Source organism: Pteropus alecto, unplaced genomic scaffold (genome assembly GCF_000325575.1).
Source record: "Pteropus alecto unplaced genomic scaffold, ASM32557v1 scaffold63, whole genome shotgun sequence".
Lineage (NCBI taxonomy): Eukaryota > Metazoa > Chordata > Mammalia > Chiroptera > Pteropodidae > Pteropus > Pteropus alecto.
The window spans coordinates 1,067,881-1,081,846 of NW_006434897.1; the positions used below are offsets into that span (position 1 = coordinate 1,067,881).

General features: G+C 33.5%; 1 protein-coding gene and 1 pseudogene across 8 annotated transcripts in view; both read right to left on the reverse strand.

The window, feature by feature from the left end:
* The window catches only part of FAM13A (family with sequence similarity 13 member A), a 240,562-nt gene that overhangs the window by 54,258 nt on the left and 172,338 nt on the right, over window positions 1–13,966 (reverse strand). For all 8 annotated transcript variants that reach the window (XM_015588464.2, XM_015588465.2, XM_006910727.3 and 5 more), the window contains 2 exons: window positions 6,933–6,974; window positions 4,002–4,181 (listed from right to left, as the gene is read on the reverse strand). In XM_015588464.2, the coding sequence (XP_015443950.1) occupies window positions 4,002–4,181; window positions 6,933–6,974 (222 nt within the window). The remainder of the gene's footprint in view (window positions 1–4,001; window positions 4,182–6,932; window positions 6,975–13,966) is intronic.
* Window positions 8,526–8,644, reverse strand: LOC112478963 (annotated as a pseudogene).

Consider the following 13,966-nt stretch of genomic DNA (forward strand, 5'->3'; position numbering starts at 1 on the left):
GTATAACATTTATAAGAAAATAACTGAAGACATGAAGAAAAGCTGATAGCGACTAACATGCCAACACATATATTCATGCAAACACTCTTAACTGTCTCCCCGCCATGCACTGAGAGCAGTGCCTTATGTGGATGGCTGGGTAAGTTTGGTCTGAAATTCAAAATTGTTTGTTTCACTAAATTCTGTCTTCTCGTTACTCTTTACATTTTCTCAAACTCCTGGGGATAAATATCCAATTACAGTTTTTTAATGGAGGGGTTTTTATGTTTGAAAGCTATTATGGACTAAACTGTTTCCCCTCAAATTCATATGTTGAAGTCCTAATCCCCAATGTGACTGTATTTGGAGATAAGGGCTTTAAGGAAGTGAATTAAGGTTACATGAGGTCACTAAGGTGGGGGCTTAATGCAATAGAGCAGGTGTCCTTATAAGAAGAGGAAGAGACACCCAAAGAGCATGCACACAGAAGAAAGGCTACAGTGAGGACACAGTAGGGAGGCACTGTCTGCGAGCCAAAGAGAGAGGTCTCAGCAAAAACCATTTCTGTCAGCACCTTGATCTTAGACTTCTAGTCTCTTAGAACGGTGAGAAAATAAATTTCTGTTGTTTAAGTCCCTCAGTCTGTGGTACTCTGTTGTGGGAGCCTGAGCAGACTAACGCAAAAGCTAAAAATTATTTTTAGAAATTAAAAGACAAAGTTTATTTTATAATCTTTTTGAATAGTGAATGAATGGCTGGAATAAATCCTATCCAAATAAATATATGAAAATCCGATTGTGCGTTGTGCTCATGTGGAAATCCTGTCCTCAACGGAAAGTCTCGCTGTCGTGAGTCAATGCCTCTCAGCCACAGTACCTGTGAAAAGCACTGGTATACAATTCCTTTGGCAACATTCCGACAGGTTTCAATCATACTTGACGTCATTTATCTTTGACCTTTGACCTGAAATTAGAGCTCTGTGACCTCTCACTCTCAAAATCTAGATCTTATTTCTAGTTTTTTTCTAGAACTCCCTCCTTACCCCTACATACACACTTAATGTTCTAGCAATACTGAACCATTTATTATTCCCCTAACATAGCATGCTTTTCTTATTACTTTGCAGTAGGAATTTAATATATTTCTATAAAAATTTTTTTCCAGTTAGTTGTGTTTTGGAAAATTGAAACAATTTTCACTTAAATGAAGCTATGCTTTTTAAAAATATTATGAAATTTTCAAACACACAGAAAAAAAGACTATTACAATAAACTTCATATACCCATCACCAAGATTCAAGACTATTTCCATGTACCCACAGATGGTAAATTTTTTAATAAATAAATTAAATTGAACACTTTCACATAATAAACATATTGCTTAAATTTCTATTTTTATTGTAGTAAATAATAATATAAGCCTGATGTTCCCTTATGAATTTAGACAAGAAACCATGTGCACTAAAATGAAATATTTATCATCTTAGTTGAACTTCCATATTGCTTATTTCAAAAATCTGCTATGAAGATTTTGGTATAGAATTTATTGATTCTTTAATCTCATTTTCAAATATGGTCATCATTGGCTTGAAGGACTTTTTTTATATATAGTTGCAGCTCTAAGTTGTTAGAGGCAAAATAGATGAATTATGAATTTCAATAAATTTCTATTTTTCAAAACATTTTTATAACCATTTCATAGGGCTATTAGTTTTGAATAGAATATAGAAAGTCTCGCTTAATCATTACTTATTTTTCAAGGAAAGTCTGATGACTATCTTAGATAAATTAATCAATTACATATAAGCATATACTGAGAAAAACATACTACAGGCTATAAAAATGATTCTTAACCTTCTCACAATTGATGTCATGTTAGTGTATCTCCTAGGGACATATTGGAGAGAACCTTCATAGGGAAAAAAAGTGAGTCGCTCTGGGGCCCTGAGAGATAAGGGTCTCACTTTTCAAAAGAGAGCTGGGAGCTGGGAGCTGAAGAAGAACTAGCTGAAGGAGCCTAGAGAGCTGGGAGCTGAAGAAGAACTATCAAGACTTGATAGTGACCCAGTGTCAGCTTAGAAGAGGTATTCATGACTAGGAGAACACGAAGGGGACTTTTGAATGCCCAGAGCACATACTAAGAAGAAAGACTAAGGTGACACTATTTGCTAAGTTACTTGGCTATATACAATTTACATCCCAAGATTCTCTCACTCAATGCATAGCTATGACTTGACCATGAGTGACCAGAATGAGTAGTGAAGGGCATGCCAGAGAAGAAAAATTAAGGAAAAGGCTAAAGTTTGATAGGTGTTTAGATGATTAGTCTTTACTATTCTCTATCTCCTTTTGTTCCCCTGATATTGACAGTAAAATATAATCAAGATAACTTGTACTAAAAGCAACTCTGGAAACTATATTTAAAATGTGCAGTAGAGGTTACCCCTTGTCCGGCTCCTGTTCATTTTTGACCTTATCCCCCAGTGTTCCTTCCCTGCCTGACACCACGCACCCACCATCACCACTACCACTGTCCATCTCTGTCCTACCAGGCTCACGACCACTTCCAACCTCCGCTTGCTATCCCTCTGTCTAAACAAAGAGATTGGAAAGCATGATTACTGACACACCAAGGATATTTTAAAAATACAAAGTGTTGCTACATACCATTTGGCAAAAAATGAGACAGAGGATAAGAAGAATGTTAAATGAATCATTTGTACTTGCTGTATAACACAATTTAAGCAGTACACAAATTAACATAATCTTAAACACTTCCTATAAAGCTGAGTCAGTAGCTGATTTTAAATGTAAATATCTTCTGTATCATAATATTTCTATTTTCTAAAGAGAATATTATAGCACCCATCCCTATCCACCAGCTCCAAGATAAATGTTTTTTTAAAAAGTGCTGGTTAGCTGAACCTATTGAAGTAATTATATCACAATATATACATCTCAAACCATCAAGTTTTATGCCTTAAATATATACACTGATATATGTCAATTATTTCACAATAAAACTGGAAAAAAGTGCTGCTTATGTCACTTAAAAAGTCAGTGGGTTATACTGTTGACACTGTTTTACTTCTAAAACTACATTTATTACAAACTCTTAAATATATCAATGATGTGCAGTATGGGATTTATTTATACCATTTACTTTTGTGTCTTTAAGCAAAAAAACTTTTTTTTTTAATAAAGATTTTGATGTATATTATGAGTCCAGGTGAAAAAGAATAATGGGAACTAGGGTCTGGCTTAGTCTTTGACATTTAACAATGAGTTCAAAACAATAATTTTATAGAGGCTAAATTCTACAGTAGATAAAAATATTAAAACCTTCAGGAAAAATACATGAATATAGTCTATTACATACTTATTTTCCTTAACAATTTAAATCATGATTATTCAATACTATGAATGGTAATTGTTCATCTGTACTTTATCAAATCTTTTAATGGAGAATAAAGTTCCTTGTAATACTATTCTTGAAATTCATGCTGTGGGAATGCACTGGATTGAGTCATTACAATAATAAAGAACTCAAGCATTTCCACTTTTGATTAGACCTAAACTCAACCTTTCTTACACTAAAAATAATCAACTGTCAACAGTATTATAGTGATATTCTAGTATTTAACCAGGTATATATAATAGAAAAATCTGCTCATTCATAAGCTAGTCTAACAGCCAACTGAACACTAACAAGGAAAAGACTACCTTCTGGACAAGCATATAGCAATTTACTCCTCCAGTTGTTCAGAATCCCTTGAAATAAGATATTCATGAGGAAGCTGTATTCAGTTAGAGGTGGCCTCCTACAACATATCAAACATTTAGATGACATTGAAATATTTAATTAATCACCCACAAATTTCCAAATGTTAGCTAAGTGTAGAATGGTCAAAATGAAAACTTTAAAATTTTAACCTAAATATTGAAACAGGAATGACTTTGACACAGGTGTATATTTTTAAAAGAAACAGAAAACACAAACAAGAAGTACCAACACCGACTCACATGTCTCTGCCATGTCGAACTTCATCCTGCTCCTTGGATTGGCGTCGTCGCTGTCTGGCGGGTGTTGTGGAAGATGCTGACGATGTTCCAGATTCCAGGTCCTCCAAACTTTGTCCTCCAGAGCTATTAACATCAAAAAGATGCTGTTCTACAGCTGACCGGATAGTTCTTTCTAAGAGTCTGGTAAAAAAAGAAAAAACCAACCAAATAAAAAAAAGTAAATCAAGCAATCAAGTTTATCAGTGATTGCCTTTAAAAATATGTGTCCATACATTTGGAAATATTGGTATTTTCAATGGAAGATCTACAACTTCATGAGTAAAGACAGTGTATGAAGTACTAATCTCAAAAATATTTGCATTGTGCATTAAAAACAACTAAACTGAACAAATTCCACCAATTTGATAACATGCCTCTTATCTTTTGAGTCCAAGATTACTGAAATGCTCACAGCAAGTCCTGTAACAATTATAGGAGGCATTCAGGAAATAAGGGTCATTCATTTAATATAAGGCGGAATGAACTATTCTTACAAAGGTGAGTTCCTTCCAGATTTCATACCAGTTCTGCAGAGGAAAACAACATGATTTACAAAGCAAACTGGCACGAATAATTTTATGATGCCTATTTTCTATTTAGAATCCCTTTAAAATAAAATTATATAGGGAGTAATGCTATTTAAAAAAGAACACCTCACCAGAACAATTACCACTCATAAGGGAATGGCAAAATCCTTCTGAACCTCTAATCAATTAATTGTGAAGTATATATTTGAAGTTGTATTCATACAAACATCTCAATATATATTACTGAAGAATAGATTTTGTCCAACCTTAAGAAAAGAGGAAAGCACACAGACTGAAAAGAGCACATGATAAGATAAGGTATTATTTTTAAAGCTACGTAATCTTTCAATGTATCTAAACCCTCTTTCATCATCACACTATTTAATTTTGAATAAGCTGGCATAAAAAAAAAATCTAAACATCTACTCCTCAAAACATGTTTGAAAAAAGAATCACATCCAAACTCATCAAATTATACATAATATGTGCTCATATATACAATGTAGTATTGCTCAGCCATAAGATGAAATACTGCCATTTGTGACAATATGGATAGATCTTGAGATAATCATGCTAAGCGAAATAAATCAGAAAAAGTTGAGAGCCATATGATTTCACTCATACAGAGAATATAAAACTGAAAGCAACAAACATAACAAAGAGAGACTCATGGACACAGACAATGGATTAGTGGTTACCAGAGGGGAGTGGGGGCAGGGGGAAAGTAGATAGGGATAAAGAGGGTCAAATATATGGTGATGGAAGGAAATTTAACTTTAGGTGGTGGACACACAATGCAATATATATGATATATTGTTGAACTGTACACTTGAAACCTATTTGATTTTCTTAACCAATGTCACCCCAATAATTTTAATAAAAAAGTAACAAATATGTGTAGTTTTTGTATATCAATTACACTTTAATAAAGCTGTTAAAATTAAAAAAAGAACTGCATAAATATTTTTTAAATGTTCAGATTGAAAAATATTCACTTAAACTAAATTTTGAAAAATTTAAGAAGTTTAGATTTTCCAAGTATAGTTTATAATAGACTCATAGTAATTTCAATAAAACTATTTCAAGATAATGAGCAAATATGCTCTAACCTGGGCATTAGAACTTTTATATTTAGAACTCTACGTCCTAATGATTCAAGATTACTTAACAGAAAAAAAAATCCCAATTCATCCTATAAGATCCAGATTCATGCCAATTAGCGCTTCTTTTAACTCTCCTCTCTTCCTCCTTATCCTATCACATCTTCCCCTCCTCCATCTGACCCCTGCTGATGGAAGATGCTCCAAAATGCCGACAATATCTCGGCAAGGAAGGAAGTGAGTTGGGTGTAATGGAAAAGCTTTGGCAAGGAACTATTTGCAAATATTTATTTAGTGACTAATATATGCCAGGCACTTGTCTAAGTGTTAGTAATATAGCCATGAATATGACAGAATATATACACTACTATGAGAAAAGATAACAAACAAATCATAAAAGTGCATACTGAAGATGAAAGTGATACATTTTCTACAAAAGAGAGTACAGGGCTAGAGAGTGACTGCAGGTAGTCAGGGATGACTTCTCAAATGAGATGACATTTGAACAAAAAGGTGAATGATAGGAAGTGAAACGCCAGGCTGAGGAACAGCCAGTGCAAGGGCTCTGAGGTAGACACATGCTTGGCCTGTTCCAGAAACACATGATCACGTGGTTGAAGCATAATGAGCAATGTGGTCAGAGACGTAGAAAAGAGCAGATAGCTGGAGTTTAGATTTCAGTCGAAGTGCAATTGGTAGCCTTATGAGGAAAAAGACGTGATGGACGTAATTAAAAAAGCATCGTTACTGCCCCGTGAAAAAAGGACTTGTTGCCATCACTAATTTGCTTTCTTTTCTGTGTCCCTATTAAACTGTGATGTCCCTGAAAGCTGAGCCCAAAGCTAATTTGACATTACACACCTGCATCAATATGCTTGGCATACTGCAGGCATACAATAAATGTAGGCTGACTAAAATTAATAAAGAAAGAAGTAAAGACACGGTTAATAACCTTTAATGGCATCCTCCAATGCAAGATACCTCCCAAAGTATACAGCTTGCTTTGCAAATATTGACTCTGACATTATTTAGACTGAAATAAATAAAAATCTCATATGTTTAAACAGCAGAGCTATCTCTGGTCACACATCCACACGGAAGCTCAAACAGGAACACTTCTTATTTAGTGCTCTTCTCCGTGTAACTTTCAAAATCTTTTGGTTGCTTATTGTATTAACCTTCCAGTACTATCCAACATTAGAACTGCTTTTCTTCTGTTTAATAAATGGGAAAGGAGAAGGGAAAACTCAATTCAAGTAACTTACTCTCCAGTTGTTGAAACATTGCTGACTTGGGATACATGAGCACTGTGGAAAAAAGAAACAAAGAAAGATTAGATGGTGAATCACAGACCGTGAACCAAACATTTGAAGAGAATCTCGGGTTGAAAGTATTTATTAGCCAGGAGCTGAGTGACCCCTGCAGGATATTTAACCATCCCCTGACAGATGCTGATTTTCACTTGTTTGTAGAATTAGAGATGGCCCTGGGTGTTTATTCCTGACCAGTATTTTATTTTTTCCTCCATTTTAAAGATGTCCATGGCAGAAAAATTCACAAGTGACCTTTAAAAACTTTCTCTACCTCTCACCCTATTGCTGAGGCCTTAGTTCAGGGTTTTTTCATTTCCCCCAGATGTTACTGCCATTGCTAGTGACTGCCTTCCTGCTACCAATTCTCCATCCCCACTCCCTAGCCCAAATCGGTCTCCTCCTCACCCACCTCCTCCAGACCTGCAGACAGAAGCATCTAAAAGGGCTCTGAACTTACAGGGAGAGCAGCAGGGAAGGCAGAGTACAGAGGACAAGGAATCAACATTGTTTTCTACATGACTATTTCTAAACCATCTATTTGAAGCCACATTTCCTTCCTAAATTCCTCGAGATGGAAAATACCTCAAGTTTTATAATGTTTCATCTTAACATCTGATTTACAGCCCTTCTGTTGAACATTTCTAAACTTTCTCTATTTTCCCATTTTCTCCAAAGCCTGGATTCCTTGGAAAGTATTAAAAAGTAGTCAGTATAAGTGGAATGGTGAAATTATAGAACTCTATCTGATTGGCACCCTTTAGAATTTCACCCTCTTGCCTATATTCTATGTTCATATAACCACAGTGAGGGGTGAGTTGGCAGCTATTTTAATCATATCAACATCACCATTTTCTCTCATTCTGCCCTCTAGTGCTTAGTTAGCTTTTAAATCAAGATTCAAAAGTTTCTATGTTTAAAAAAAGAGATAAAAGTCTTTAGTGCAGGTCAAACTATAGTTTCACTTAATCTGTTCTTTCTTTCTACCTTCTTTGTAGAAGACACCTAAAGAAAATAAAAGCTGTTAATGAACAATATTGATGGTTGCCTTTCAATCACTCCAAATGTCCTAATTTATATGGTATGATTTTCAACATGCGAACATGTTGCTCTGGAATCATCTGTTGAATTTTTCTTCCATATATGTGTATATCTTATCTTTTACAATACAGAATCTAAGTGCCTCAAGGGAATGTATGATATTTCTCATTTTTTCCATCACACTCCCTACCAGGAGCACCGCCATCATAGCTGGCATAGCAGTCATTATTCTAACCTTTTTTTTTTTTTTTTTAGGCGAGGCAACCCTTGGTTGACCTCAAAGATTGCAAGGACCTTGTCAGCTTATAATCCCTTGTTTTTTATTTTTTTATGCCCACAGCACTTGGTCTTCCTAGGTGGTCTCCCATCCAAGTACTAACCAGGCCCGACCCTGCTTAGCTTTCGAGATCAGATGAGATCAGGGTGGCACGGCTGTTGACAGGAGTATTTTTTTTTTTGAGAGGCTAAGTGAGGCACAGCTTATAATCTCTTGTTTTTTATTTTTTACGCCTACAGCACGTGGTCTTCCTAAGTGGTCTCCCATCCAAGTACTACCCAGGCCTGACCCTGCTTAGCTTCCGAGATCAGACAGGATCGGGCTTGTTCAGGGCGGCATGGCCATAGCAGCAGTCATTATTCTAGAGGTGACCAGCAGACACTCGCTCTTTAGCTCCAGAGAATTTCCTGCAGTTAAAGCTGCAGCTTTTTGTCGTGGACACAGCCACAGCCAAATCCCAGAAAAACTACCTAAATTAACGCTATTGTGTGCAAGAAAAACTGATGAGAAGAATCTTAATTAACAAACACACCCTAACACTTACTGAGTACTTATTATGTTTCAGACACTGCTAACTATTCTTTACAGAGATTTTCTCATTTACTGTTTCCAATAACCCCATGAGGTAGGTTCTATTCTTTTCCCTAGTTTCAAATGAAGAGTTTAGAGAGGTTAAGTAACTTGCCCAGTCATAGAGCCAAGAAGTAAATGAATTGGGATTTGAACCAAGAAAGTTTTAGCTCAGAGTCTAAGCTCTTAATCACTACACTAGTCTTTCAATCACTTACTCACTAGAAGAAAATCTCACCAGAGTCATCTTTGTATATGGAGGCCTACACTTAGGTATTTTACTTTGCTTTTAATCACAATCATTTCTCCTCTGCCTCACAATGCCTGTTATTCACTGTGGTTTCCAGGTTATATAACCTGCAATAAATCCTTTGCCACTCTCTGTCCTTAACTGGAACAGGCAGTCTCTGTTTTGGATGCTTTGTGGCTCACCTTCTGTAAATTCAACACTGTATAATTAACTCCTGTACTCCAGTTCTCAATGTAGTTATACAACCTTGGTTTTGGGAGCAGGGGCCATTATGAATAATGACTGGAGGGAATTAGAAGAGGAAAAAGAATGTTGATCTGCTAGATGCTAAAAACATTCTAAAGACATATACATATAATTAGCCACTTAGTCCCCCATACCATATCATAGTGAAAAGATATATTTCCTCTCCTCCCTTCTACACGCTTTTGAACTTCTTTTTGCTTATTAAAGCACACACAGATATTTTTATGTTCCTTTTTGGGGGGTGGAGACGAAAAAAGAAAAGCAAGGAAGAAAGAGACAAGGAAATGACAACACACAGGACCAAGTTCTGAGATTAGTGACTAAGTAAGTGGTTCTCAAACTCTATCTAATGTGCATCGGAATCACCTGGGATCTTGTTCACATATTGATTTTGACTCGTGGGGTCCAGGTCCAGGGAAGGGGAAGCTGAGATTCTGCATTTCTAGCAAATTTCCCAGTGATTCTGATGCTGTTGATTTGTGGAAGACGCTGAATAGCAAGGCTCTAAATCCTTGCAACTAAAAATGCTTCAAGATTTCAATTCCTTAGATATCACAAGAGCTATTTTTAAACATTCTAATCTAAGTAATGAAGGTATGATTTGGAAAACTTATGCTAACCTGAATGAAAAAAAGACAACGCACAAAATATCCCTTACAGCTTTAAAGAAAAATGACCTGAACTATTACCTAAATCAGTCTTAAAGAGTCTTTCTTAGAATGCAAAATAAATGAATAAATCAACAATAAAATGAATTAATTAAATTGTGTTCATTTTTGCTAACATATTGATCTTAAGTCAAATTCATGATAAATTTATATTTTTATGTTTAATAGTCCTTTGGATGTTTTTGTATACTTAATGTGTCCATACTTTCATGTTTTTCTAACAGAATTTCTCTAAAGAAAGTATTCTGAAAAGAGAATGCTCTCCACTGGGAATCAGAAAAGAGAAGTTCTTGTCTTGGCTCTGCAGTTAATTAGCTGAAACCATAGACGGCTGGTTAGCTTGGCTTCACTGGGTGCTTTCTTCATACAGAAAATGAAAGCCTTGGCTAGCGATCTTTGTGGTTTTCTTCTAGCTCTAAAAGATGATTGCTCTATAGTTTAAATCATTACAAAAGGTTATAATTGCATATTTAGTTTTATGACACATTGTTGGTCATGTTTTATTAGATACTAAAATGGCTTTGACCAGGTATCCGTCCACCTCTATAGTTCCTGAGGGATGTCATTTACAATTCACCAATACAAGATTTCTAAGAATATTTAATGTCTGAAATAAGGGCTGCTTCCATAGCTATACTTGGCTCACACGGATAATTCTAAGACATTGACAAAAAGGTGATAAGTAAATTAGTTAAAGTGAGATTTCCTTTATCTTCTTGTTTTTTTATCCTCTGCAAACAGCTGAGAATAATGAATTATTTTCAGAGCCCTTGACTGATTTGTTAAGAATATTTCTTACCTGTGCAGTAAAAATGCTTGAATACAGAAGAGTTCATTTCCTAATGTTGATAAAGCAAGTATTCAAAACTGAAAGAAATAAGCTCATGTGCAGACTCTAGCCTTATGGTCAATTTCCTTACGGAAGTCTACTGTAAGTGCTGATGCAACTGAATTTTCTATTGGTATGATCATTTAAAATAGATTCTAAACCTACTTTGAAATATACTCTATGACATATTGAAATATAGTCTTTATCTCTATTAGTAAAACCCAAACTACATTTCCGTAAGTTGATTATGCTCAGCAGTATTAGTCTATAAAATTTGCATGTGATAAGATGCACAGATGCCTGTTGACAAGTGATTCTTTAAAATTAGATCTCTTGATTTGAAATAAAGAAATTTACATATAAAAAGAAAGAAGTTTCAAATTTACTAAAACCAGGCATCTTGAAAAAGCATGTGTTCTCTTTTTCTGTATGTTTTCTTATTTCAGCATGTTCTCTTTTCTGGAGTGTATAAAATCCTATATATAATAATATATTATTGTTTTAATAGGGCTAACGGAATTATTCTTTTCCTCTAAAAGATAATATTTGCATTTGCTCAATATTTTTTAATGAGTAAGGGTTTAAAAGATAATTGTGTGATGTTTGTTTAAACTTAAGTATAAAGATTACGTAACTAGTAACTAATTATCAAAATGACATGAAGTTCTTAATTTGTCTATTTAACACAATACAGTATTTTTAGTATCATCTTAAAATACTAAAAGCTGATACGCAGCATCAACATTATAAAATGATTATAACATTATTTCTTTGTAATTATTTAATGGATTTCTAAATTAAACTTTTTTTCATGATTTTAGTTCCTTCTTAACAGTGTCATACATTAAAATACCCTCAATCTTCAACATTTATTCACTTTGCCTTAGCTTTTAGCTATGATTACAGTATGCGGAAATTTAATGAATTATTTGTTGGTATTTAGACTTTGACAAAAATTGCATCACCCTTTTGTGGTCGTATTATAGACAGTTTGGATAAATAAGCCTCACATTTTGGTTTTAAATTATACGCTACACATATAATACTAGAACATAAAGTGAAAAATGCTACATATATATGACTCAGTATGAGAAATTTTTATCCTATTTTATCAAAGTTCATACCTCCTATTCCTTTAAATATTAGGACTGATTTAAAGAAAAAAATTACTCTCCATTCCTATATCTTGGAATTATATTAAATATATTCTAACAAATTAAATAGAGCCCATCAAAATGTCAAAATACTCAGCTTTTGTCTGGCTTCTTTCAAGGTGTAACAGTTTCAATTTTACATATTTAGCATGTTTTTCCATGAAAAGAAATTCAAAGTTTATTTAGTTTTTAGACTAAGGTTTTTATAAAGCAAAATTATTAAATGAATAGTTCACTATATATACTATACCCATTTACAGATGAGGAAATTAAGATTCAGAGAGGTTTAGTATCTCACTCAAGTCTACACAGTTCTGATTTTATTTCATACCATCTGGCTTCAGAGTTTGTCCTTAATAAAGATATTATCTTTATTCTCAAACAGTGTTGCTTCTCAAATAAATCTTTGGCTATATGTCAGGTTTTGTTTTATTTTAGAATGAGAATAGATTACTAAAAGTACTTTTTTGTACTTAAATAAAATTTTCTTCTTTTCGAAATTTATGTATTCCAGAAAACTTATGTTGTCCAGATTTTCATGTTTACTAGTATAAAGTTGCATAAAGTATCTCTCATCTTTTAAAAACTACTATATCCCTTATAGCAAACTTCAATTCTGATTATTAGTATTTTTCCATTTTTTCTTAAGTTTACAAGAGGGTCCTCTAGTTTACAATTTGCATTTTTACTCCCAAATAACCATAAATTATGATGGATTTAAACATCAGTTCTGCTCTTATTCTATTTTCTTTCATTATTATTAAAATCCTTTTTGGTTCCCAAGAGGTTGTTTTTCTTCTTTTATAACTTCTCATTCAGAATGTGTGGCTCATTTATTTTCAATCTTCTAAAGAAGGTGAAGTTACTTCTAAAAAATCTACGAATTTTGATACGTACTTTTTCTTTTTCCTAAATATTCTACACTTATTTTTATTTCCTCTGAAATTTTTTCTACATTTAGAAGTTTTCATTAATTGGACTTTTTTTTTTGTTATTTACGCTGTTGTCAGAAAATATTACTGTTAAAATATCTGTAGGAATACTTGAGCTCTATTTATAAGATGTAAAGTTTAGTATATATAATGCTCATTTATTTTAAATCTTATTAATGATATCAAATTCTCAGTTCTATTAATTTTGTAATTTTGTTTGTTATAGACATACAGTTGTATGTATAAGTACTAAACTTCAAATGTGTTTGGTTATCCCTGTTAAGAGTTTAAATTTATATGATTTGATGCTATGCTATTTTATACATATTTATTTATAATCTTTATGTCTTTAGTATGGATTTTACCTAATAAAGTCTAGGTTGGTCCTGTTTAACAAATCTGGCCTTGAACTCTAGTTGTTCTGGTATTGATATTGTCATTTCTTTCTTTTTGTTTATATTTATCAGATATAAATTCTATATTTTTCATTATTAACCTTCCTGTGCCATTTTGTTTTAGGTATGGCTCTTTTGAGCAAAATACAGTACAAGTAGTCACTTTTTAAAAAGTCATTTTAGCTTTTTATCAAAGAATTTAATACATTTACATTTATTGTCAAAACTGAAATATTTGTTCTGGTTTTGTGTTTCTGCTTTACGTATTCTAATTTGGTAGCTTTTTTCATTTCATTTCTGTCTTTTCTCTTAACTTCTGAAAAAATTTGGAATATAGGAGTCCTATGCACATTTCTACTGGTAGTTGCCTCTCATACCCATATATCTCTAACTATTAAAACTAAAAACAAACCCCCTAAAAAAAAAAAAATCTCCATACTCTTGACTCTTGTTTCTATTCTCCTACCTTCCATGCAAGACAAGAAATTTAGAATTTCGTTACTTTCTCTATCCCTCCACCAATGATTATAATCAGGTCTCTACTTCTTAATTAAAAATAAAATTTAAATTTACTTGTCAATTAGTTGGGCATACATTAACTTTGATGTCTACTTCTATTTTTATCCG